Consider the following 24,662-nt stretch of genomic DNA (forward strand, 5'->3'; position numbering starts at 1 on the left):
CCTTGGCCTGTGCCATTCTGGGTCTGGACATCTGACCCCAGCTTACCTTCCCCTGTCCCCACAGCCTCCTTTGTCTTCAGTTGGGTCTCCTCTCTGTTCCCAGACCTTAATTGGACTCCCAGACCCTGGGCTGTCATCCCTCTTCTTACCTAAAGAGGCTTCCTCTCTCCACCCCCCCATCCAAATCTAGCTACCTTCCCAGGCCTGGCCAGGCATCATCCCGGCTGCCAGGGCAGCCTCTCTCCTGGTCTCCCGTAAGCACTCCTTCTAGGTGACTCTTACCTACCACATACATAGCACTTCCCACCAGAGGCGCTGTGCTCATTTCCATGGTGTCTGACTCCTCTCTCCTACAGGGCAGTAATGATGGGAGGCAGGTGTCATGGAGGCACAGGCTGTGCAGTCAGGCTGATCTGAGTTCTAATCCTGGGTCTGGGGCTTACTGGCTGTGTGACTCTGGGTCAGTTACTGACGTTTTCTGGAGCCTCAGCCACTCACCTGTGTAGGAAGCAGTGGAGATAATCTGACACGCCTCACAGAGTTGCTGTAGGACTCAAGGGAGTGCAAAAGCTGTCTGACAATGGCACGTGCTCTCTGAGGACAAGGCTATGGCTTGTTTGCCTTTTCTTCCTTCCTCAACCCACATGTGTTGTGTTACACACACGCTTCACTCACAGCCCTGTTCCACTTCATCAGCTGAGTGGTTGAAATTTCCCCCTGAGGATAAATATACATGCCATTTCTGGGACAGAATCTTTTGGTCCCATAATATTTCAAGGACGGCCCAGATCACACCATTGGCCAGCGAGGGTTTTGAGGCAGCCTTGCGAAGTGATGGAAGCAGGGACTTGGGAGACTGGTGGACCTACAGAAAACCCTGGATCTGCCCCGTAAACTGGGTGGACTTGAGCAAATCACCTCACGTTTCTGAGCTCTATGTCCTCCCCCGTAAGATGGAGATAACGGTAGGACCTCCTAGGATCGGTGTAAGGATAAAACAATAAATGTAAACCTCTTAGTCCAGTGTCCAGCAGACAGCAAGTACTCAATGATGTTCTTGTCTTCGTTATTATTATGACTGTTATTTGCTACTGTTATTATGGTTGTTATTCTGTTATTCTCGAGAAAACTAAATGCTAATGCTAGGAGAGCCTCCAGCCTGATGAATGCTGGCTCCTCTCCTTCAAGGAGGGGCAGTTTCAACAATTTCAATTGCTTTTGCTGACAGAATCAATGCTTAAACTTCTTCTTAACCCGATGGGTTCAGTACAAACTTCAAAATCTGCCTGTCACCTGCCCTAGGCACAGTGCTGCCCACCTCACCCCAGAGCACAGAACACGGCTCTCTCTGGCTCTCTCTCTCTCTCTCTGTATGAATATAGATGTATGTACACAGAGAAAAACTCCACCTCTCTCTCTCCATGTCTCTCTCTGTCTCTCTGAATATAGATGTATGTACATACAGAAAAACTCCAACTCTCTCTCTCCATGTCTCCCTCTCTCTCTCTCTCTGAATATAGATGTATGTACATAGAGAAAATCTCCAACTCTCACTGTCCATGTCTTTCTCAGTCTCTCTCTGTCTCTGACTTCTCTCTCTCTCTCTCTTCCCACTCTTTCTTTTTGTGCCCAGAACTTCTTCCAGCAGCTGGGGCTATAGAAGTCTCCGCTCCTCCTCGGGCACCACTTGCCTCTCCAGATTCCCCGCGCATCGCCCTTTCCCACCCAGGGAGGCTGTGTTCTCTCCCCTTCCCCATGGCTTGCCTTGCCTGGTCAGGACTTCCCAGAGGTTCCTTTGCTGAAAAGGCTCCAGAGACAAATAGGTGGGTGGGGGAGGAGGGCTGGGTGTGGAACCCAGAAGTCATGGTCTCGCTAGAGGTAGCCTGCCTGTGGGACTGCCTTCCCATGCAGGCTGCCTGGAACAGTCAGGGGAACTGCTCCTCAGCCAAGCTGCAGGGAAGGGGATTGCAAAACCCACTTGCCTCTCTGTTTCTCTCTCCTATCTATCCTGGACTTCTTTCCTTCCTCCCAACAAATATCTATTGAAAGTTCCATGAGGATGAGAAGTCGCATAGGCATTGGGGATCCAGACATGAAGAAGACAGATAAGGCCCTGCCCTCGTGAGCCTTCCTGTTTAGGAGGCAACCAATTTGGAGCCTGATGCAGTCACAGCCCTGGCCACTGCTCTGAAAGGATGGGGCAGTTCCCTGGGTAAGAAGGCAGAGAGCTGGCCTGAGCTGTCTGCAGGCAAGGCAGAGAGAGCCATGCGTGCAAAGGCCCTTGGGGCAGGAGGGAGCTTGGTGAGTCAAAGACCACAGAGAAAGAAGGTTCATGTGTCTGAAGCACAAGAGCAAGGGGATGGTGCTGGGAGATGAGGCTATGGAGGGGCAAGGATGAGGCAGGCCCTGAGGACGCCCCTAGATAAGCACAAGGCACTTTGCTTTATGCTTTGTTGACTGCTCACACTAACCCCAAGCAGCTGTTGGGGTTCAGAGGGACATCAGCTCACTTAAGATGGTGCAGGCAGGTTTGGAGAAGCTGAATTAGGGTCCTGAGCCTGAGCCCTATCCCTATCCCTGCCCCCAGAGGACCAGGCCACCACAGTGGAGCCGGAACAGCTTGCACTGCTCTGCCTGAGATGGGATGGCACAGATTCTGACACTAATGGGCACAGGATCCTAGGGACTTACCCTGAAAATCCCCTTCTAGCCTGGGAATGGTGGGGCACTTTCCCTCAGAAGTGCCAGAGGCAGAAACCTCCAGCTTTGATCACCCAGGAGGAGGGACAGCTCTGCAGGGGAGGGGTCTTATCTCTGGCATCGTGGGGTCTCTGAGGTTCTTGTCCCTTCCCTTTGGCCAACAGTAAAAGCCCCTTTCACCCCCTTTCACTGGGTTTCTTCCATGCGCCATGGTCTCTGCAGTCCTCTCGAAGACCCTGTAGGGTGGATGTGCTATTCTCATATACAGAGCAAGAAACCAGGGCTAGGCCAAGTGAAGACCCCTATCCAGGTCACGCTGCTCATCAGTGGAAGCAGATGTCAAACTCTGAAACAATTCTCTCTCCAGAGACTCATCCAAAAGGGATCCCATGCTGAAGTGAGAGGTTCTAGTCCCCAGTTGGATCTCCATCCTTCCAGCCTTGTATATATAAAATGATAGGACATCCACACACTGGATGGGATTCTACTTTGAAATAGAAAGCACATCACAGGCTTCACTGCCACAGTGCTTTGGCAATGGTGCAAGCTTTGCCCTTGAGAGACCTGGAATCTGTGGCCACACTCTAAAGGTGAGACCTCAGGCAAGACCTGGGCATCTCAGAACATCACTGCCCTCCTTGGCGATGGGGACGAGGAGCCCTGTGTGCCCCCTCCGGTTGTTGCGAGATTCCAGTGAAACTCCATCTGCAAAGCGGTCCTTGGAAATGGTAGAGAATCATGTGAGCTGTAGAAATTATAGGCTCCATTTATCCAGAGCTTGCCTTGTGTGTTTTCCATGATGGTCCCCACGTGGTAACCTGAGGACATCCCTGTGTAATTAGTACACTAATTCCATCTTACTGATGAGGGAGCTGAGGCTCAAAATGATGACGTAACTTGCACAAGGTCACCCAGCTAAAGGGGCAGGGCTAACCTCTGCACCTAGGACTGTGACTCAGTGTCTGTTTTTTGCTTTCTAGGCCATGGGTTTCTTGCAGGAGGAGCTCTGTCTTCTTTCCTTCTTTCCACACAGTTGGCTCATCCCCATGTTCAGTGAACGTTTGTTGAATGAATCACCATGTGAGTGATTGCATGGCGTTGTTACCCCATCCTGTTGGCTGACTCATTAGTGTCTCTGTTCCTCTTCCTCAGGTCTTCAAGGTCACAAGGGGGCCATGGGCATGCCTGGTGCCCCTGGCCCACCAGGGCCACCTGCTGAGAAGGGAGCCAAGGGGGCTGCGGGACGAGATGGAGCAATAGGTACAGGTCTTTGTCTCTTGACCCTTAATCATTTTCCTCCTCCTTCTTTGGCTTAACTCTGAATTCCCTTTCCCTTCCAGGTCCTCCGGGACCCCAAGGCCCACCGGGAGTCAAGGGAGAGGCGGGTGAGTAGGTGCTGGGTATGTACCCAGAAATACACAGCAAGCTTCTCAGAGTGACTGCCACGGGCTGCAGACACAGCCTCCCTCCAGAGTCTGGACCTCCGAGGAGTATCTAGGTGAACGGAGGCCTGGTAGGAGACCCCAGAGAGGCTGAGAGGCTGGGAAGCACCCCTTGTGGTGGCCAGAGTAGGGCTGGGCAGCAGCCCTCAGGGGCAGGTATAGCTAGATCGCCTTCATCCTGGGCGGGGCTGGTGGGTGTGACTCCTACCCGTTCCTCTGTGTGAGAATGTAAGTCTACCAGTGCCACTTCGGAAAGTTGGCCTCCTTGGTCCAACAAGGACTCTGGTGTCAGGCACATGCCCCTCCACCTTAGAATAGCTCTGTGCCCTTGGGAATGTTTCCTGATGTTCCCAAAGAAACTGAGCCTCAGTTTCTTTTTCTGTGATTGGGGATGAGAGGGCTGCAGAGGGCTGCCGGGGGGATTAGAGACAATGAACCAAAGCTCATGATCGTTGCTTGGAAAGTATTAGTTTCCATTTTTTTTAGACTGTTGCCTAATTCTGCCCAGCCATCTTATTAATATAAATTGGTTCACGGGGCCCGGTCAGCGAATGGGGGGCCCAGAGCTGTCGCTCCCCAGGGACAAACCCAAACATCGGTTTTCCATTCCACTCTGCTCCCATCCACCTCCACCCTTCATTTAGAACCCCCAACTTGCAAATTCCCCAAGGGGTTGAGGCTGCTGGGATGTGAAGATGCAAAGACATTAAGACCCTTACTAGACAAAGGGCAGATGAAAGGATTTACAAGGGAGTGGGGAGTAAACAAAGCAGGTCTCTAAGCCACCAGGCTGCTGAGACAGAAAGAAAACACCACCAGTTACAAGAAAGGAAACTTGTTAGGAGGGAGAATCCTCCAGAAATTGATTTTGGGAAGGAATTTAATAGAAGGGACGCAAAACAGCCTATTGATCTGTGTCCAGCAGGGGGTTTTCTGAGGAGGTTTTAAGCGGGGAGGATAGGCGGACCATAAGAAGGAAGGTTTATGGTGCAGTCAGAGGTGTGCACATGCATTCACACCACACACACACTCATGTCTGAGGGCACATCTGTGCACATACTCGCATTCTTACACTCACGCACAAACGTAATCACATTCATGCACACACATGCACTCACATACACGCATATACTCATGCACACACATGCACTCATATACACACATATACTCATGCACACCCGTGTCTGAGCACACATCTATGTACATATTTGCATTCTTACACTTGCGCAAGTACAATCACACTTGTGCACATATGCATATGCTCACACACATTTGCAGACATTCGCACCCCCCATGCACACACACTCACACTCAGCCTGTGGGGGCTTGAGCAGAACAGGCTCACTCAGAAGGGAGTGGGTGTCCCTCCATCCTCTTTCCTCCAAGAGAGAGGGACTCAGGCTGGGTGCCCAAAACTCACCAGAGTGGAGCCACTGAGGCTGGCTTGAAGGGAGAAGCCAGAAGCCTGAGGAGCTCAGTCATTTCCTTCAAGAAGGAAGAGAGCTGGGGCCTCCCCTTCTCTTTAGGACTCTGACAGCCCTGACAGAGGGCTCAGAGCAGGTTTGTGCAATCACTAGCACTAAAACCAGGCAACCCCTTCTTCAGCCCAAATCCTCTGGAACCCACATACATGAAACAGATCCACAAAGTAGGCTGCTGTAGTTCCATAGAGAGTGTGGAGTCCAGAGCCCATCTGCACCTTCTGCTTGGGCCCCACTGGCATCCTCAGGAAAAGCTTGTGTAATTCAGCAACTCACTTAGAGCCTCTCTATATACACCCACCTCCTCACACTACTCTCCTTCCCTTCCTTTTCCACTTTGCTTCCTGGATCCCTCAATTTCCCCTCATACTCTCACTGTTTCTCTCCCCAACGTACCCCTCCCTGCCCCTGCCCCTGCCCCAGGAACACCCAGCACCTCCAGTCTGTACTCCACATGCTAGCCTTGGATACTTGGGCCACGTGGGTGGGAATCACCATTTCTCAATTCCAATTTTCTCTTAGAGCACTAATTATGCATCTGCTGACGACCAGGTAGTCATTAGCAGCCCCATTTTACAGATGAGAAAATTGAGATGTAGAATACTTAAGTGACTTTTCCAAAGTCACAAAGGCTGATGCCTGGGGAGTGACAGAGCTACAATTCAAACACACTTGCCTGACTCTAAAGCCTTTCCTGCACTGCCATGCAGGACATATTCCTAGGTGCTGTTCTGGACCTTTGGGAAGAGAGCTATCTTAGCCTGTTTTGTGTTGCTACTACAGAATACCTGAGGCTTGGTAATTTACACAGAATAGAGGTTTACTTAGCTCATGATTCTGCAGGCTGAGAAGTTCAAGATTGGGCAGCTATCTCTGGCAGCTTCTGGTGAGGGCCTTGTGTTAAGTCAAAACATGGTGGAGAAATGGAACTAGCTCTCTTGGTAACTAATCTAGTCTCACAAGAGCAAGAACTCACTCCAACTTGCCAGATGGGATTAATCTCTTCATAAGGGATCTGCCTTTGTGACCCAAACACCTCCCCACTAGGACCTGTGCATTAAAGACCAGGCTTCCAATACATGAACTTTTGAGGGATACTTTCAAACCACAGCAAGAGCAAACACTGCCTGGAACTGCCAGAGACTCTGCTGGTTGTGTTTGCGCAATTGTGTGTGTGTGATTGTGTGTGTGTGTGCGTGCGCATATGTGTGTGTGAGAGAGAGAGAGAGAGAGTGAGAGAAAGAAAGAGAGAGAAAGATCTCCTTCTGGGCACCTTGCCCAACTAAGGGAATCTAGAATGTCAGCTGATTAAAGACATTTTAGACATTCTCAGGCTATAGCAACTGAGCTCTTTTTTCCTTCCTCACAGGCCTCCAAGGACCCCAGGGTGCTCCAGGGAAGCAAGGAGCCACTGGTAACTTGTGCTTGCTCTGCTAGGGACAAATGATGCATTGCCTGAGGCACAGAGGCAGTTCTCCCCTCACCCCCCATCCTCTCTCCACAGCCCCACCCCAGCCCCTGACAGTTACTGCCCACCCTACAGTCCTCTTCTCTTGAGTCCTGTCACACCTCTTCAAGACCACCCAAGAAATGAGCTAGCACATCCCCCAGAGGAAACCTGGGAGTCCCATTCCCTTTTCTCCCAAATGCTTCCTGCCCCTTTGCCTCTAGTAGCCTGTCCCCCAAAGGATAGGGGGAGCCCACCTCACCAGCCATTCTCTTTGCAGGCACCCCAGGACCCCAAGGAGAGAAGGGCAGCAAAGGCGATGGGGGTCTCATTGGCCCAAAAGGGGAAACTGGAACTAAGGGAGACAAAGGAGACCTGGGCCTCCCAGGTGAGGGCCATACTGGGGGTGTCAGTGCTTGCCAGGAGGCCTGAGGGAATTGGGGCCTGACCTCTGTGCCATTGGGTCTATTCAGTGCCCACTGAGGGCAGGGCAGTGCTCTGTCTATGGGAATCTCTGGAGCACCACACGTGGTCTCTTCTTTCCAGGTGAGCAAAGAGATGCAATGTGAGAGGGAGAACAATGTCATTCCAGGCATGACTATGGCAAGCTGGGGCACAGGCTGTGCTAGGAGCTCAGAGAGGAAGCCAAGGGGGTGAGGAGGGTGGGCCTGCACTGGACCTTGGGAAGCAGGGCAGACTGACTGCTGGCAAGGGCAAGGGGATTGATTCAAGGAGGGAGGCCCCAGGCAGCCAGAATACTCCACTGACTGAGGGTACTATCTCTAGAACAGTGTTCCTCAAGCCACGGGCCAATATTGTAAGAGCCGTTTGGGTGCTTGCTTAAAATGCAGGGAGGGCTCGAGGGTCTGTTTCAAATGCCCTGGACAGTTCTGATCTTGAAGGTCTGTGCACCATACTCGGAGAAACACTGGCTTAGGGGCTCTGGACTTGACTGAGCATGACACGCTCTCCACCTCTCAGCCTCCTGCAGACATCGGGGAGGCTCTGCAGTGAATGGCAGAGAGTGAGGATTGCGGGGCCAGGTAGGCTTGGTTCCCATCCCTGCTCTGCACCTGCTCCGCTGTGTGACTAATGCAATACTTCACCCTTCTGAGCTTTAATGTTCTCTTTTTAGAAAAGAATGGTAATTAAATGAAAATAATAATTAAATTAGACGTATTTTACAAGACAGTAATAAGGGTTAGAGACCATGTTTTCAAGCTGTCTGCCACATGACAGGCATTAAATACGTGATAACTAGTAATAGGCATCAAATATGTGATAGCTAGTAATAGTAATAGTAATAGTAATAGTTATCCTGTAAGGTAGAAAGGGAAGGACTTCAGTTTCAAGATCAGACAGACCTGGGTTCTGATATGGCTCACTGTGTGACCTTCGGCAAATGACTTAACCTCTCTTAGCCTCAATTTACTCTCCTAGAAAAGGGAGCTAATAATAATACAAACCTTTAATGAGGATGAATTACTGCAGGAGTATAAGACATATGAGATGTGTACCACTGTACCTGGCACATGGAATTCCCTACAAAAAACTGGGAAGGTTCGCCCTCAAGAAGATAGCCCTTAGTAGGGATGTGTCAGCCATCCTCAGATATTCAAAGGGCATTTGTGGGAAAGAAAATGGTCTTGCCCAGGGTGGTGCCCAGCAGAAGAATAAGGACCAATGGACTAAGGTTTCAGGAGGACCAATTGTGCTAAGGCAAGGGAGGAAGAATGATTCAGAACCTGGGGCTGACCTCTTAATGGGAAGCTGACTGCTAGGAGGGGAAGAGGGGCTGCAGAATTCTCCTAGGCTGGGCTGTTAGGGGATACTGGCACCAGCGAGATGCTTGGGCGGTTGACCTCTGAGGATCCTTCCAAAGCTGGAACAACACTGTTCTCTCTATAGATGGGAAAGGGAGACAAAGACTTTCTCAAGGTGGTCCTGCCAGCCCCAGAGAAGGGGTCACAGCCAGGTCTTTGCCCACTGAGTCTGAGTTATGCAGCTTCCCAACCACACTGCCACAAAGGCAAGCATAGAATCCACACCCAGACTCAGGCCTGGAAACGCTATGATCGGCGAAGGGAAAGGCAGCAGTTTGAGTTCTTCAAAAATCAGGACTCCGGCCCACCCCTCCTCTTCCCAAATTTCCTCTCCCAAGATCATGAGATCTCTCTTACCCATGGCTTGCTCAATCCACTGCCGGTGGCTGGGCTGTGAAAACCAAGGGAGACCTGACCCCAGTAGTGCTGAGATTTTACCTATTCTCTTCCTGCTAGTAGACAGATAAGCCACCAACCTGAAGTCCCAGGGGATAAGCCTATTTTCCTCACTCTACTGCTTAGCTACAGTTGGAAAGTTCTGAAGTCAGGCAGCTGTGCTTCCTTGGCTAGAGCCAGAGTGTGGTCCTCTGACTGATGTGATACTCCCCTCTTCCCAAAGCCATTCCCTTTGCTGGGGAGTGGAAGTTATGGCAACACAGAGGCAGGTCCAGACCATTCTGAAGAAACTTCATGTGGCCCAGCAATGCTGTAACTTGCTGGTCCTGGCCCACAGCAAAAAAGGCACCAACAGATTCCTCCAGGGAAACAGTTCTCAGTGCCGTTGGCCCCTTCTCCAGAGTGGACACTCTGAACGGCCAAGAACAGCTTCCTCTGCTTTTTGCACCTCCAGCTGTTATAGGATGCCTCAGCCGTAACCAAGTTCCTTAGGATTGCTTTGTCTTCCTCAAGGAGCAGCCACCCTTCAAGTATTCAGCCATCTCAAGGGGTCTGATTCATGGGCCTCACACTTCGTGAATTCACAGCACTCAGTGCTAAGACCCAGGGCTCTCCCTTCTTCCTCACCTCTTCAGAGCTCTCTCTCCCCTTTTCTAATTCACTGGAGAGAAGGCTGGTGTCATGCCTGAGTCCTCCCCAGCTTCAGAATTATCAAAATCATAGAATGGAGCAATAAATGCCTTTTAACAAAATTGCCTCCCAATAAGCCTTTTCGAAAGCCTAAAAAGTTAGGTTGAGGTGAGATATTCCTCTTTAGACCTTTGCCCCACTCTCCCCACCCCCAGGGGAGTGGAGTTGAGCATGGACACCCCGCTGATGGTGGGACTTCAGCAGCCTACCAGTAGTACCCTGCATTGCGTGGCTGACAAGGTCCAGGCAGTCCACCCCTAAACCAAAGTAGTCACAGAGCCCTACCCCAATGAGGAGCCTCTGTCAATTGATATGCACCAGGCACCAGCAAGAGAGGAGGGAGCGACAGAGGACTCAGAAGGGGACAGGCTAGGATGAGCTCTGAATTCTGATGATAAGTGGAAAATTTGAAATCTTGGTTACCAGGAAAGCCCATGTCTGAAGTGCTGGCAGAAACATGAGCTGCTGCAGTGTTTTTCTCTCTACTTATGCCTCAAAGTTGCTATTCTCAGCATTTGGGATCTGCTTTTCGGAATACTCAGGTTTCAATTTTTGAAGTGAATTCAAATAATTGCCAAAATGCAGACACTAAAACAAGCCAGACAGTGCTGGTTGAGCCTGGGCTATTTTCCCTCCCAAGGGGACCAGGGCTTTCTGTTGACTGTCAGCCATACCAGGTCACCTCACCAAATTTTCATGAGTTTCTTTCTTGTCTCTGGGGCAAAGCGGTGTGCTCCTTGAGGGCAGCGGTCATATCTTCCATTCGTGGGCACCAAGCAGGAGCTCAAGGAGTTTAGGGTTTGGGATTTCAGTGGAATGGGAAGTGTCAGAGGAGGACATGGTGGCCTGATTGGAGTTTCTCCCACACCTGACCGAGACTTTTTGGTTTTTCAGGAAGCAAAGGGGACATGGGCATGAAAGGAGATGCAGGGGTCATGGGGCCTCCTGGAGCCCAGGGGAGTAAAGGTGACTCCGGGAGACCAGGCCCACCAGGTAAGAGGGTGGGTGGTCACATCCACTGACCTCTAGGTATTTCCTTTTTTTTTTTTCTGGCTGGCTGAGCCAAATGGAAAAAAAATTCCTAAAAGTTCTTTTTCATCTTAGGTTTGGCTGGTTTTCCTGGAGCTAAAGGAGATCAAGGTAAGAACTACAGGAATCTGGGCATCATCCCAGCTACCACTGTCCCTGGCAGAGTGAAGTTGGGGACCTGGCTCCACTGTCTTTTGCTTCATCGTAGTATTTATCCAGAGCACCTGGGGTTTTTTAGGAATCTGGCCTGGCTAAGAGGAACAGAGCAGCCAGCGGGGGGAGAGGGGAACAGGCCTCACTGATGTTTCTCTCTAGACTTTACCCCACTTTGCCACCCAGGGGGTGGAGTTGGACTGTCACACCCAGAGCTCCTAGTAAGTCCATAAGTCCCAGACCCTGCAGATGGAGAAGATTAGCAAGTTGCTGAGAATAATTTTCCTCCTACTAAGAGGGCTAGCTCACGGCTTCTAAAGAGAGGGGTTAAAGCTGCCATGAGGACTGTAAGGTGTTAAGAGGTACATGTCTCACTGCTGAGAACAGAAGCACCTGGGGTTGGGGTAACCGGGCCCTCTGCCAACCACCAAAGCCTGGCAGTCACTACTTTCCTTTCAGGACAACCTGGACTGCAGGGTGTTCCAGGCCCTCCTGGTGCAGTGGGACACCCAGGTGCCAAGGGTGAGCCTGGCAGTGCTGGCTCCCCTGGGCCAGCAGGTGAGGTCCTGGGTCCTGTGGCGGGCACAGGGAGTGATGTGTGAAAACCTGCCTAGTCCAGCCCTTATGCCCTCTGTGGTGTCTGTTGTCCAGGACTTCCAGGGAGCCCCGGGAGTCCAGGAGCTGCAGGCCTGAAAGGAAGCAAAGGGGACACAGGTAACAGAGGGTGCGGTGGGTGAGTAGGTGGGCTTGCTGGGTGGCAGAATGGATGGAGAGAAAAACTGCCTCCTGTTAGGCCCACGGAGGAGGCAGAGGGTCTTCTGTGCCTTGGCCTCTGAGGTTCCTGGTTATGGAGGGCAGTTGCCCCTGCCAGGACCCCTTAAGCCCAAGGGCCTAGGGCTGTTCTTTCTCTTCTCAGGGCTCATGAAAGGCCTTGAATGCCATGACGAAACCTCCAGCATCAGGGAGGAGAGCAAACACCTTGCCCATACCATCTCCCTGGTCTGCCCCCAGCTGTATGTTTCTGCTGTCTCCTGCTAACCCTTCACTGGGACCCCCAAGAGGGGGTCCAGGAGTCTGGATTCAGGCTGGAGGGTCCAGAAAACTCTTCTTCCACATTTTCCTAGGGGGGCAGCCTGGGAGCACTGACCCACACTAGCCAAAGACTAGTTTGTACCATATAGCCAACAGAGTCTAGGTTATATACCATCATGTCTATTTAGCCTAGGTCGTAAACCATTGTACAGATATAGTCTACTTTATAAGCCATTCTGGTCCAGTCGCAGTGTGCTCGCTTGGTCTACAAAGTCCAGACCACTATCACAGTGCATAAGACCAATTCCTGCCTTCCCGCCCTCAGACATGCAGAGTATTGCAGTGAATAGAGACTGTTGCCAGATGGTGGGGGCACACTCTGATTGGGTATTTCTATGGAGAACTGTTGCATACACTGGAAAGCCAGGAGCAGGCAGGAGGGGCTATGGGGAAGGCAGGGTTGTGATGTAAAGCTGCATGTCTGCCAAGGACATCTGTAGACAGTCTGCCTCCACCCCTGTCCTCTGCCTGAGAAGAAGGTCATGCTGGTGTCAGACAACGTGGATGCCCTTACCCCCATGCTGTGCTAGAGACCCACACTGGGACCTGTTCCTCCACAGTTCTAATCAGTTGACTGATTCATTCATCACCACCTCCTGGCAAACCTTGGACTCTGGGCTTGAGCTTTTGGGTTTTTTTGAAAGCTGTCGGGAGCCATGGCGAGGGCAGCTTTTACACCCTCTCTGTCCTTGTAATCTGTCCAGCCCCAGAACAATTGTGTTTTTATGGATGGTGTGTCAGTTTGGGAGGATCCCTGCTACCTGATCCCCTGTGGATGCCACCTGAAGGACACCAGCAGGGTCTCACCATGGGAAAGGTTCCATCTGGGTGTAGTCGTCAGACGTTCCTGACTTGTTCACTGTCCATTCTGAACTTATAATTCCATCTTCTCTGGTCCCCAGTCTCAGAGTCCATCTGACTATAAGACCTGATGCTCTCTTGCTCCTGAACCTTCTGAGTGGTTTCATGGAGATGATTGCTTTTATCTCTCGGTTGTAAACGGTAGTCACCCTCTGCCCCTACCCCCACTGCAAGACTAACAGTTCTCGACTAACCAAGAGTATTGGAGGTAAAACATGATTTTACACACAGGAGCATTGTGCTCACTCCCCAAGCCCCAAGCCTGTGTCTTCCACAGTCTGAGAGTAGGGAATCCTGCCCTGCCCTTTGCATCCTGGGAGGATTTGCAGAACAAAAGCAGCTCCTGCTAATGAGCATCTTCTTGACACCCAGTGGGACAAGCACTCTTCGTAGCGCAACTTTACAGTCAAACAGCCATTAAGAGATGCAGCCAGGTTCAAATCTAGGCCAGTACAAGACAAAGCTTGGGGTCTTATTAGTACAGTCTATCATGAGGTCTCCCTCCCCAGCCCCACCATCAGGGCATGCTGATGAGTGACACCTCCTCCCTTCATCCCAGTTCAGAAAGGATCGGAGCAGAAGGTAGCAGCTTGTTCTATTCCTGGGAGGAAACACGAAGCTTTCAGGCCCTATCATGGTTCTTAGTTATTTACCCAGGACCCCACACCCATTTTAGCAAAAGACTTTTGGCCCATAGCTTAGGGATCGTTTTAATTTCATCATCATCAGATCTTGTATATCTGTTGAGCACCCTTATGGAGTTCTCCAATAATTAGGCCTAGTGGTGAGTACCAGCCAGCAAATTCTAGGGGCTACCCCTTAATTCTGGCTGACCAAGTAAACATGAGGAATTGCATTTCAATTTGGGGTTTTTAATAATTACCATTTATCTAAAACTGTGCAGGTTGCCCACCCGAGTCCAAATGTTTACCTTGATTAAGTAGCTGACAGTCCACATGGACATCTCAGAGGGGAATTCCAATAGGACCATAATCTGACTAATCTAGCTGGGTCTGTAGATCATCCTGGAGTCATAGGCTAATAAACTTCCGGATAGATTAGATTTGAAAACTTCTGAAGTGGGAGAAGGAGGGGCAGGCGGAGAGTGGGAGCCCAATCTCCCCATCATGGAGGACAGTGTATACTTGTCAATGTCAGGATGTCGGTATTCCCCAAATTAAAGCCACTGCAGTCCTTGGCCGGTGTTGATATATCAAGCTAGGTTTCCAAACTGATGTATTTCCCATTTTGTAAATAAAATCGTTAATCTCTCAAGAGAATATGTAGCCACTTTAGATGAAAACAGAAAAATTACAGAGTGTTGGCTTGACCTAGGTGACAGCTAGGTTTCATTATTGCGCATTAATTATTTTAAAAAGATGAGCGGTCTGTTCATTATTATCAGTGCCTCTGGGCCAGGCACTGTGCCTGGGTCTTGACTCCCATGATCACACTGAACTTACCATTCCTACTTTACAAATGAGGAAGCAAAGGCTCAGAGAGAGTAAACCCTTTGCCCACAGTGTCACAGGTAGCAAGAACTGAATTCAGAAGTGTATCCCAAAGTTTGATTCCAGAGCTGTGCTTTTCCAGATTCAGTTTTATGGAAGAATGTAGAGTGTATGATTTGAGAGAAATCAGTTACCTTCACCCTGTCCCCACCCCAGCCACACCTCCCACTCCTCCATAAATGGGTAAATCCTGGCTTGGTCACCAAGCCTTTCTTCCTCCTCCACAGCCACTGACCACACTCTACCCCATTCAGGTGAAATGCTTCCTCTTGTTTGCACCTCTTGAGAGAGAGGAGCCAGCTCATATTAAAGAAGACAAAGAGGAAGTTCCTTCCATTCTGGTGGGAAGATAACCTCCACATTTTATTAAGCAAGGCATCATACCTTGCAGAACCTTCTCTCAGGGTCACTTTTTTTACCTGTTAGAAATAGACCCTGTCCAGCCTCTGTCACTTAGTATTTCTAACATTTTTACTTTCAAAGATTGCAGAAGAATAGTCCAATTTTCGCTCTACATGTCTTAGCTATTTTGAAATAATATTTGTTTAGAAATAAGGAAGGACTCCACTTCAGCTTGTAATCATGACATTTCTCTTTTTACCGTTTACACCTCATGAAATAATGTTAGAAGCAGCCAAAACATTTAAACTCCAAAACACCAATCTGATAGGAAATTCTTTATCTCAATGGCCTTTATGTCTAAACTATAACAATGTGAATTTTCCATGCCCTTTTATTTTCCTCTTGGGGCAAAACCGAAGTGCAAATAACTCAAAATCCATTTTCTCATCTGTATTTGAAGATGTTTTACTTTAAAGATAAGCCAAAAAGATCATCCATAATAGCAATTGAGCCCTATATCATGAATATAATTTCTCAGTTAATTCCACTCTTCATATCTAAGTACTGAGATAGTCCAATAATTTATGAGATTCTACTAAGTCAAATCACTAAATTGTCATTTATAAAACTCTTCCTAATTTTTCTCTAAGTTTCTTAGAGAGCTCTGCAGAAGTCTACACATACCCCAATTTTGAGTCCCTTATCCTTCATCTCACTTCTTACCACAAGGTCGATTTGTCAGTTATTAGCTTAATCCTAAATTTGCCAGGTTGCACCTAGCTTCCAAGTTGGCATGGTATTTAGGAAAGTTTCCCCAGACTGGGCAAGACAGCAATGGCCCCCTCTGTACAAAACATAAAAAAATTAGCTGGGCATGGTGGTGTGTACCTCTAGTCTCAGCTACTCAGGTGGCTGAAGGAGGAGGAGGAGGATCACTTGAGCCAAAGAATTTGAGGCTGCAATGAGCTATGATTGCACCACTGCACTCCAGCCTGAGCAACAGAGTGAGACCCTGTCAAAAAGAAAGAAGAGAGAGAGAGAGAGACAGGAAGGAAGGAAGGAAGGAAGGAAGGAAGGAAGGAAGGAAGGAAGGAGAGGAGAGAAAGAAAGAAAAGAAAGGGAGAGAGAAAGAAAGAAAAAGAAAAAAGAAAAAGAAAAAGAAAGAAAAGAAAAGAAAGGGAAAGAAAGTTTTCTTAATGTATTAGAAATTTCTCCACTTCATTCAGAATCAGGAGATGTGAGCCTTAACTTATACTTACCCCTGACTAGCTGTGTGACCACAGGCTCAGCTACTTGACTTTGCTGAGCCTCTTTCCTTTTCTGTGGCATGCAAGCAGTATAGAAGAACACCAGGTCCCTAACAGTCCCACAGCACTCTGGGTTTGAAATAGGCAGCTTCCCTGGGAGCAGGAACAATTGAAGACTTTAGTCAGAACACCAGCTCAACACTAAACAACTGGAAGGCATTTGTTTTCTAACTCAACACACATTTCTTGGGAGAATATTATTTCTGTAAAAACACTTTGCAAGTAAATATTTGGAGCCCTCTCAGCTTGATAAGCTTGTGATACTCGGGGAAAGCCAGCTTGCTTATGGTTAAGAAGAAAAATCCAGCATTTATTTGCTCTCCAGTGTAGTTTTACAACATGCAGCTCTAGAACCTATTTTTTAGCCATTTCTCCCTGTACTCTGCAGGAGCTGATCCTATCAGGATGCTGCCTTGATTTAGAGTGAAGTAATTACCAGTTCCTCCATCAATTAGTCCGTCAACAACCACTCAGCCAGTGTTTTCTTAGAGTCCAGCGAGGCTTGGACAGAAATGATACAAACCTCAATTCTAATTTCCAATACCCATTAAACACATATCAGAAGGCATTTCATCAAGGTCCAACCTCTGCCATATGAATTGTGGGTCTGGGAGGGTTCAGACGTGAGAGGGGCTGTGAGCTCCTATAGAGACAAGGAAGGCTGCTCGTAGGAGGTGGCTGTGAGCTGGTCCCTCAAGAATGAGTGAGAGTTGTTTAGGGCAGTGCTACTCAAAATGTGGTCCCGAGACTTGCAGGATTAGCTGTAGATTCTTGGATTCCCACTCCAGTCCCACTAAATCAGTGACTCTGGTGGGACCTAGCAAGTTGTTTACTAACAAGATGCACCCAGATGATTCTAATGTATTCTCTAGTTTGACTACTCCTCTTTTAGGGGGAAGAAATGGCCTCAGGGAGGCTGGAGGTGTCTTGGGAACCAAGTGCATAGACCAAGTGAAACTCCAGAGAGGAGTGAGCCTAGTGCTAGTGGAACAAAGGTGCCTTCAGGGAACATTGGGAGGCTGGGTCTGGGTGACAGCCCCGACTTCCCCCATTCACTCCTGTGTGACCTGGAATAACTCACCTAGCATCTCTGAGTGTGTACTTTCTCCTCTGTAAAGGAGGGAAATCACACTGCCTTGGAGGGTGGCTGAAAGATCAAACAAGGTAATGGATGTAAAGCCCCTGGCACAGTGCCTGGCATGATGCAGGCAGCAGAAAATGCTGAGTCCCCTGAAGGTGAGGAGCTAGGAAGGGAGAGTGTGGGAAATGAAGAGGGAGGGTCAGGCTTGAGGCTATGGACCTGGTGAACAGGGGCTTTCCTATAATTCCTGTCTTTAGAGGGCATTTGCTGCTCAGTGCTTTAGGGGACAGTTGGAGGGGTGCATCTCTTTGGGTGGTCACAATAAAGGGAGGTCACGGTGTTTTGAGGCCCCTTCTGCTTACCTGCATGTGAACAGTGTATGTCAAGATTGGTGGGGAGAAAGACCACAATCTATATGTCTATGATGGTGATGAAGCAGGGAACAGTCCACATCCAGACTCTTAGCCCCTTCTATCTGCATCCCAGAGGGTGCCATGTTGCAGAAATCTCTACCTTAAGAGCGTGTCCCTAGTGGTCGGGTTCAGGGACCCCAAGACACTGTGACCTCCCTGGATGTGGACTGTTTCGTACTTCATCACCATCATAGACATATAGAATGTGATCTTTCACCCAACCCATCTTGACGTATGCTGTTCAGATGCAGGTAAGCAGAAGGGAAACATCTATCACTTCTCCTGGGCAATCTCAGCTAAGCCCTTCAGGTCAATAGCAGACATTTGCTGGGTGCTAGCTGTGCAGCAATCCTGGTGCTCATGTGTGGACTCAACCTCAGTGCCTGAGGTGCTCCCCACCTGGAGGGGACACAGGACACTGTGGGTCCTGTGACATCATTTATTCAGCACTGGCCGGGCACCGGGCTCAGCACTTGACACACACGATTTCATTTCAGCCTCACAACTGCCTCAGGAGGCAAGAAGGAGACTCAGAGAAGGAAACTGAGGCTCAGAGCAGGGACACCTGGCTCAAGGTCACAAAGTCAGTATAAGACAGAAGTGGACTCAAGTCCAGGCTGTCAGACTTTGGAACCACTTTGCTTTACTGCCTTGGGAGAAAGGATATCATGTCTTGGGCGAGGGAGGGAAGGTTTCACAGGTGGTGACATCTGACATCTTTGCAGGGTTTACAAGCTAAATGTGAGTCCTCCAGGTGAACCAAAGGGGTGAGGCATTCTATCCAGAGGGACAGGTGTGTGCACAAATGGCCCTGAGTAATCTGGGGCCTGTCTGCCAGGGGCTGACCTCTAAGGCACCTCCAGCAGTTACAAAAACCTGTCCCAACCTCAGTTCTGTCCCTTTCCCTAACACAAGGAACAGAAGTAGCTGCCCTCTCAGAATCTTCTGGTGCTTCCTGCTTCTCATGTTGCCTGGCTCTGCCGTGGCAGCTCCCAGCCCCTTAGCTCTCCAGCCCTCCTCCCCAGGCAGCGCCAGGCCTGGAGGTGGGATCTGAAATGCCCCCAGAGTAATAACTTCTCTTGCTCATTATTCCAAGAAGGGGCCCTGAAGAGGCCTGCCAGCCCTTTGCCTCTCCCTCCACTGACCAGCACACTGCAGGTGCTTGGGAAATCCAGGGATTGAAGTGAGAGGCAGGGCAGGGCAGGCGGAAACTTCCCCGAGGCAACTGTAAGGAGGTTGACTGAACTCCGTGCTTGGCTGGGGGCACAGATACTTATGACTCACTGTTGGTGTTCCCTTCATTACCCTCTAGTAACTGTTATTGATAGTCAATAATGAGCTTGCATTTTCCCAAGTTTATGTAACTGCCTTGAGGAATCCTATTTCTCTGAAATAAAATAAATGTTGGCACTTAAAATCAAGAGGACATGATCTTGCTGAATGAACAAATTATTATCTCACAGTGACCCAGCAGGGTGCTGGGGACAGTGGGCCTTCCGTGAAAGTTTACTGAAAAAAAGGATGAATGGTTGGAAAGAAGGAAGAAAGGGGGAACTTTAACATTAACTACAATAGGATCATCACCAATGATTGTGGTTATTATTTTTCCATTTTCTGGACATTAGACCCTTTAGCCAAATGAATCTTTAGCCACTGGGGGCCGCAATGAAATCAACCAACAAATACTTGTAGAGCATCTACTATGCGTGAGGACCTCCAAATCTCCTGGTGGCCACTGAGCCCCCTCCACAGTCTTTTGGCAATAAAGATAACTTTATTTACCAAATATCTCCCAATTCTCTTCCAATATAAATGCAACAGCAGGGAATGGGATTGGATTTAGATGCCAGGTCAGGTTACTGGTGGGCAGGGAAGGCCAGTGGTGCATCTGGGGTCTGTCTAATCCAGGCTTTCATCCAGTACTTTGCTGTTTCACCCCCAACACACCTGTTCTCATTCATCTGCAGACTGTCTCTTTTTATGATCTGCTGAAGAGGCTTTAAACAATCGTGGAGAACCAATGTATCTTCCGTCTGCATTAATCAGACAAAAGGTAGAGGTTGTCTAAGATTAAAAATGTCTAATATCTAAGTTTTATTATCTCCTCCCCCCCTTTTTTGTTTTGATCTTAGGACTTCAAGGACAGCAAGGAAGAAAAGGAGAATCAGGAGTTCCAGGTAAAGGGCTGGCTGCATTTTGATCCCTTGGAGTGATGATGGGGAAGGCCTGCCCACTCAGAGGGCAGGTCTTGTTGACTTTGAACGCACAGCCGTGACCTTCTCCCAAAGTGGAGGTTAAGACTCCAGGGCTCTGTCATTCAAGCCTCAGATTTCTCCGCTGCAAAACCTGGGAACAGCAGGAACTCAGCATCCTGAGAGGTGTAGTGTATGGGGCAGGGGCTGAGGATGGCAAAGTGGAAAAATGTCAGGAGAGCTGGGGGTGCAGGCGGAGGCTCCAGGCTGTATAGCCGCCATGGAGCTGTGCCCCTTCTGCTCCATCCACGACTGCTTCTTTCCCACCTCAGCTGTGGCCCACTTGTCTCTTCTTGGCCGCCAAGCTTCTCCTCTCTGCCTCCCGCTGCCTGTCGCTGGGCTTTCTTATTCTTATCCTCACCTCCAGAGCCTGTGCTTCAGTTGGGTACTGAGCTGGCACCACTGGAGGGTGTTTCTAGGCCTCTCAACAGCCCTGCCCCTGTGAGTGCAAAAGTGAGATTTTTCAGACATATTTCTTGAGCAACTTTTCTTCCTAATAAGCTAGATATTCTATTACCTTTTTTTTTTTTTTTCAATTTTTTTTAGAGGCAAAGTCTCTGTGTCACCCAGGGCTGAGTGCAGTGGTGCCAGGATAGCTCACTGCAGACTTGGCCTCCTGGGCTCAAGTGATCCTCCCACCTTGGCCTCCCAAAGCATTGGGATTACAGGAGTAAGCCACTGTACTCGGCCACTGTTACTATTTCAATTCACTAAAGGAGACAACGAGGCTTAGAAACATTCTAGCAAATTCTCCCAGCATGGCTAGAACTTCCACATAACTATGTAATTCCAGAAGGACCAACAATCTGTGGAATACCACCAGCTATTTTAGCCTGCCTGTTCTCAACAGCATTTACCTAAGAGTTGAGAGATCAGTGCAGCCCCCAGATGGACCAAAGACAGGCTGAACATTCAGATAGCCCAGCCATGGGAGAGGTCTGGCAGTTAAGGATAACTCATTTATTAAACAGCAAGGCCCTTGGGTCTCTCTTGGGAAGGCAAAGCAGGGCACCTGACCAGGGCAGTGTCTCTCCTTCCAGGCCCTGCAGGTGTGAAGGGAGAACAGGGGAGCCCAGGGCTGGCAGGTCCCAAGGGAGCCCCTGGACCAGTTGGCCGGAAGGGAGACCAGGGAGTGAAAGGTAAGGCCTCTGCATCTGATTCCTTGGTTCTTAGGACTATGCTTTACAGCCAATTCTGTACCTTAAAACAGGAAAGGCCCTGTTTTAAGAGTTCTGGGGGTTTTCAGAACCCAGGAGGGTAGAGGTTTATTTCCTTGATTGACAAGTCTTGCGCTGGGGCTTGCCCTCGGCATGGAGCACACAGCAGTGGGTTAGGCGCAGCTCTAGCATCCGAGGCAGGGGCATGAATGTGCACTCGAGCTATGCCCCATGATCCAACACCCTAGACAGTTTCCATGAAGGAGATGAGCCCATCCCACTCCATATCTCTGACCAGACCAAGCGTACCTCACCAATCTAACTTCAACCCCTCTTGCTGTAGCTCAGGCCCATTTCTTCCTGCTCAGTCATTGACACCCGCAGGACATCCCATCGCCATAATGCCAGGCCACAGGCAAGACCCAGGGAGAGTTTGACCACCGCCACCCCTCCACCCGCTCCCAACTCCTGCAAATGCAGGCAAAGGCATCCTGCCTGGGTTTCTTTCAAACCGTGTGGGTTCTCTCCTCATGACAGGATCTTCTGGGGAGCAAGGAGTAAAGGGAGAAAAAGGTGAAAGAGGTAATCACTATTTATATTATCTTTAATGTGTGCTTTAAAGTCAATTCTGTACCTGAAAATTGTGTGTGTTGGGGGAAGAGACCTTGGTTCTCAAATAAATTTCTCATTTTGGGGAAGAGTTGAGGGTCTAGTCCCTCGAATGAGCCTGCCCACGGCACAGAGCAGCAGTTTCTCTCCCCAGTCACTGTCTCCCTTCCTTCCCCCTTTCTCCTTCTTCCTTTCCTTTTCTTTCTCCCTCCCTCCCTTCCTCCCCTTTTCCTTCTTTCTTTCCTCTCCCTCCCTCCTTCCTTTCCCTCTCTCCCTCCCTCTCTCCCTCCATTCTTTCCTTCCTTCCTTCTCTTCTTCTCAGCTTTTCTTTTTTTCTCTCCACAACACATGACAAGACGTGGTGCATGTGATTTGCAAACCAGCCACAGGGGCACCTGCCCCCCTGGCCTTGTGCCTGCAGGCCCCAGGTGCATGGAGGCTGCATGCCAGGTTGGGTTGGCACTGTAAAGTGGGATCTTCCAGGCTCTGGTGACAGTCAAGCAGGGGCATTTCTTTTCCTTAACTGTAGAACTCCAAAATGAGAAGAAAGAGCCTGCACTTACCCAAAGCCCCAAGGGGCCTTCCTTGCCTCTCCCACGTGTGTTTCTTCACCCAGGTGAAAACGCAGTGTCCGTCAGGATTGTCGGCAGTAGTAACCGAGGCCGGGCTGAAGTTTACTACAGTGGTACCTGGGGGACCATTTGCGATGATGAATGGCAAGATTCTGATGCCACTGTCTTCTGCCGCATGCTCGGTTACTCCAGAGGAAGGGCCCTGAACAACGTGGGAGCTGGTAAGTGAGTCACCAGCCAGGGGCCTCTTCCCCAGAGGTGTGGATGTGGCTTTCTCTCGCTGGTGGGGTGTTGGCAAGTGACTCAGTGTGGTTTTCTTTAAAAGAAAAGTATTGGTCCAAGCATCCAAAAAAGCTCTGCCGTGCAGGGCTCCAGGTTTGCGTCCTTCCAGCTTGGCAATCCCAGCAGAAAGATGGCCTGTCTTCTCCAGCGCTGACAGTGAAGGCTGGCCTGGCTTCAGTCAAGGTCCATCCAGCCCTGGAGTCAGAATGCCACATGGCTGAGGGTGTTTGCCGGGGATGGCTCTCCAAAGGACAGCTGAGTTGATGCAACTGGAAGAACACAGAGAAGATTCAGGGCAGGCAGACGCAGAAGTTCACTCCAGCTGTCTGCAAACCAGCAGCCTGGATTGACCAGCAAGCAGTCTGGGCTGTGATCATCTTTAAACAGAAGATGGGAAGGGAAGAGAAAACAAATCAGAGCAGGGACTTACTAAAATTTGGGGAAAATGTCTTCGGATGCTGGAGACTCAGCTTATATCTTTCAGCCAAAAGTTCAAACCTTGAGTGAAGGATTTAAGTCCCCAGGGAGAACCCTTTTCTCTGGCCATAGGAGCTGGCCCAGCAGGACATGAGGCCAGTTTCCCTTGCTCCCAACCCCAAGTGTTCCCTGTCCTTACCCCAACCCAAAGCAAATGCCCGCTTTAGAGCAGGGTGATGGCTTGATTACAACGGCATGTGAGGATGGTGGATGCAGCAGGAGTGAATTAGCAGGGAGGAAACTAAATGCTGGGACACCCACCTAGGAAGATATTTCAAATAGTGTGGGGTTTAAGTATTAAATTTTGCATGAGACTTTTGTCAAAGGGCAGAGAATAGAACAGAGGCAGAGTCATTATTAAAAAAACAAACAAACAAACAAAAAACACCAACAACAAAAACAGGCTAAGCCAGCCATCAGCACATTGGGCTAGAATGGGCCAGAATGAGTGAGAAGTCGGCAGTCTACTCCAGATGGAAGCTCCCAGGCACACACGTGGCTGCTTTGCTTTGACTCTAATCCTACCCTTCTTGCTCTCTCTCTTGCTTTCTCTCTATCAAGGCACTGGGCAGATCTGGCTGGATGATGTTGAGTGTCGGGGCACGGAGAGTACCCTGTGGAGCTGCAGCAAGAATAGCTGGGGCGATCACAACTGCAGCCACGAGGAGGACGCGGGTGTGGAGTGCAGCAACTGACCGGGAAACCCTTTCACTGCTCTGCTCCCGAGGTGTCCTCGGGCTCATATGTGGGAAGGCAGAGGATCTCTGAGGAGTTCCCTGGGGATAACTGAGCAGCCTCTAAAGAGGGGCCATTAATAAAGCTCAACATCACTGGCTGTGGCTAAGTGTCAGTGTGTTCATACCTCCCAGCCTCATTGATGTGCCCACTCCATGCACCACACCATTTCATTGAATTCTCTCATGTCCATAGCCAGGGGAAAGAGAGGGTGGAGGTGGTGATGCAGAAGGTGAAGGTCACCTATGGTCAACCTTAGTCTTGACCATCTCTTCAGTCATTCAGACATAACATCTCTCATGGTGAGCTCTCTCTCCCCCTTTTCGTCCTCCCCTGATCGTGACCTGGTAACATTGCAGCACACACATGAACTCTCTTCATGCCCTGTGCTGTGTGCTCCACCTTGACTCCACCTGCCCCGTGGGTCCTTGCTCTCTCTCAGCACCCTGCCTGCTGGGCTAAGCCCACTCTCCATGTTGCAAACCACAGAGTAAGCCTGAAATCAGTCTTAGAGTCTCATTGATCTTTCCTTCCATACATGTGTGGGATTTACAGAATGGAAATATTTATGTGGAGTGAGAGTAATTAAAAAAGTTTTCTGAAGAAAGCACAATTTGAACTGGACCTTAAAGATGGGGAGGATGTGACCCCTTCTTGGCATGCAGTGACTCTGTCACTCTAGGACCTATAGGTATAAAAGACTTTGTTTTCCTGAGCCTCTCCTGTGTCCCTTCTTGTGGCAACAACTGACTAACCATCTACTGAAAGAACAAAGAACACTAAGTGTCAGGTTTTTTTTTTTTTAATGCT

General features: G+C 49.5%; 1 protein-coding gene across 1 annotated transcript in view; it reads left to right on the plus strand.

Moving 5' to 3' along the window:
• MARCO (macrophage receptor with collagenous structure) overlaps nt 1-23,952 on the plus strand; it is a 50,350-nt gene extending 26,398 nt beyond the window's left edge. Inside the window, exons 5-17 of the mRNA XM_032145576.2 lie at nt 3,853-3,960; nt 4,041-4,085; nt 6,993-7,037; nt 7,351-7,458; nt 10,874-10,972; nt 11,084-11,119; nt 11,621-11,719; nt 11,813-11,875; nt 19,901-19,945; nt 21,061-21,159; nt 21,715-21,759; nt 22,403-22,579; nt 23,679-23,952. Coding sequence (XP_032001467.1) covers nt 3,853-3,960; nt 4,041-4,085; nt 6,993-7,037; nt 7,351-7,458; nt 10,874-10,972; nt 11,084-11,119; nt 11,621-11,719; nt 11,813-11,875; nt 19,901-19,945; nt 21,061-21,159; nt 21,715-21,759; nt 22,403-22,579; nt 23,679-23,812 — 1,103 coding nt within the window. The 3' untranslated portion in view covers nt 23,813-23,952. The remainder of the gene's footprint in view (nt 1-3,852; nt 3,961-4,040; nt 4,086-6,992; nt 7,038-7,350; nt 7,459-10,873; nt 10,973-11,083; nt 11,120-11,620; nt 11,720-11,812; nt 11,876-19,900; nt 19,946-21,060; nt 21,160-21,714; nt 21,760-22,402; nt 22,580-23,678) is intronic.
• Nucleotides 23,953-24,662: the final 710 nt, after the last annotated feature.

Source organism: Hylobates moloch, unplaced genomic scaffold (assembly GCF_009828535.3).
Source record: "Hylobates moloch isolate HMO894 unplaced genomic scaffold, HMol_V3 SCAFFOLD_24, whole genome shotgun sequence".
NCBI classification, from domain to species: Eukaryota; Metazoa; Chordata; class Mammalia; order Primates; family Hylobatidae; genus Hylobates; species Hylobates moloch.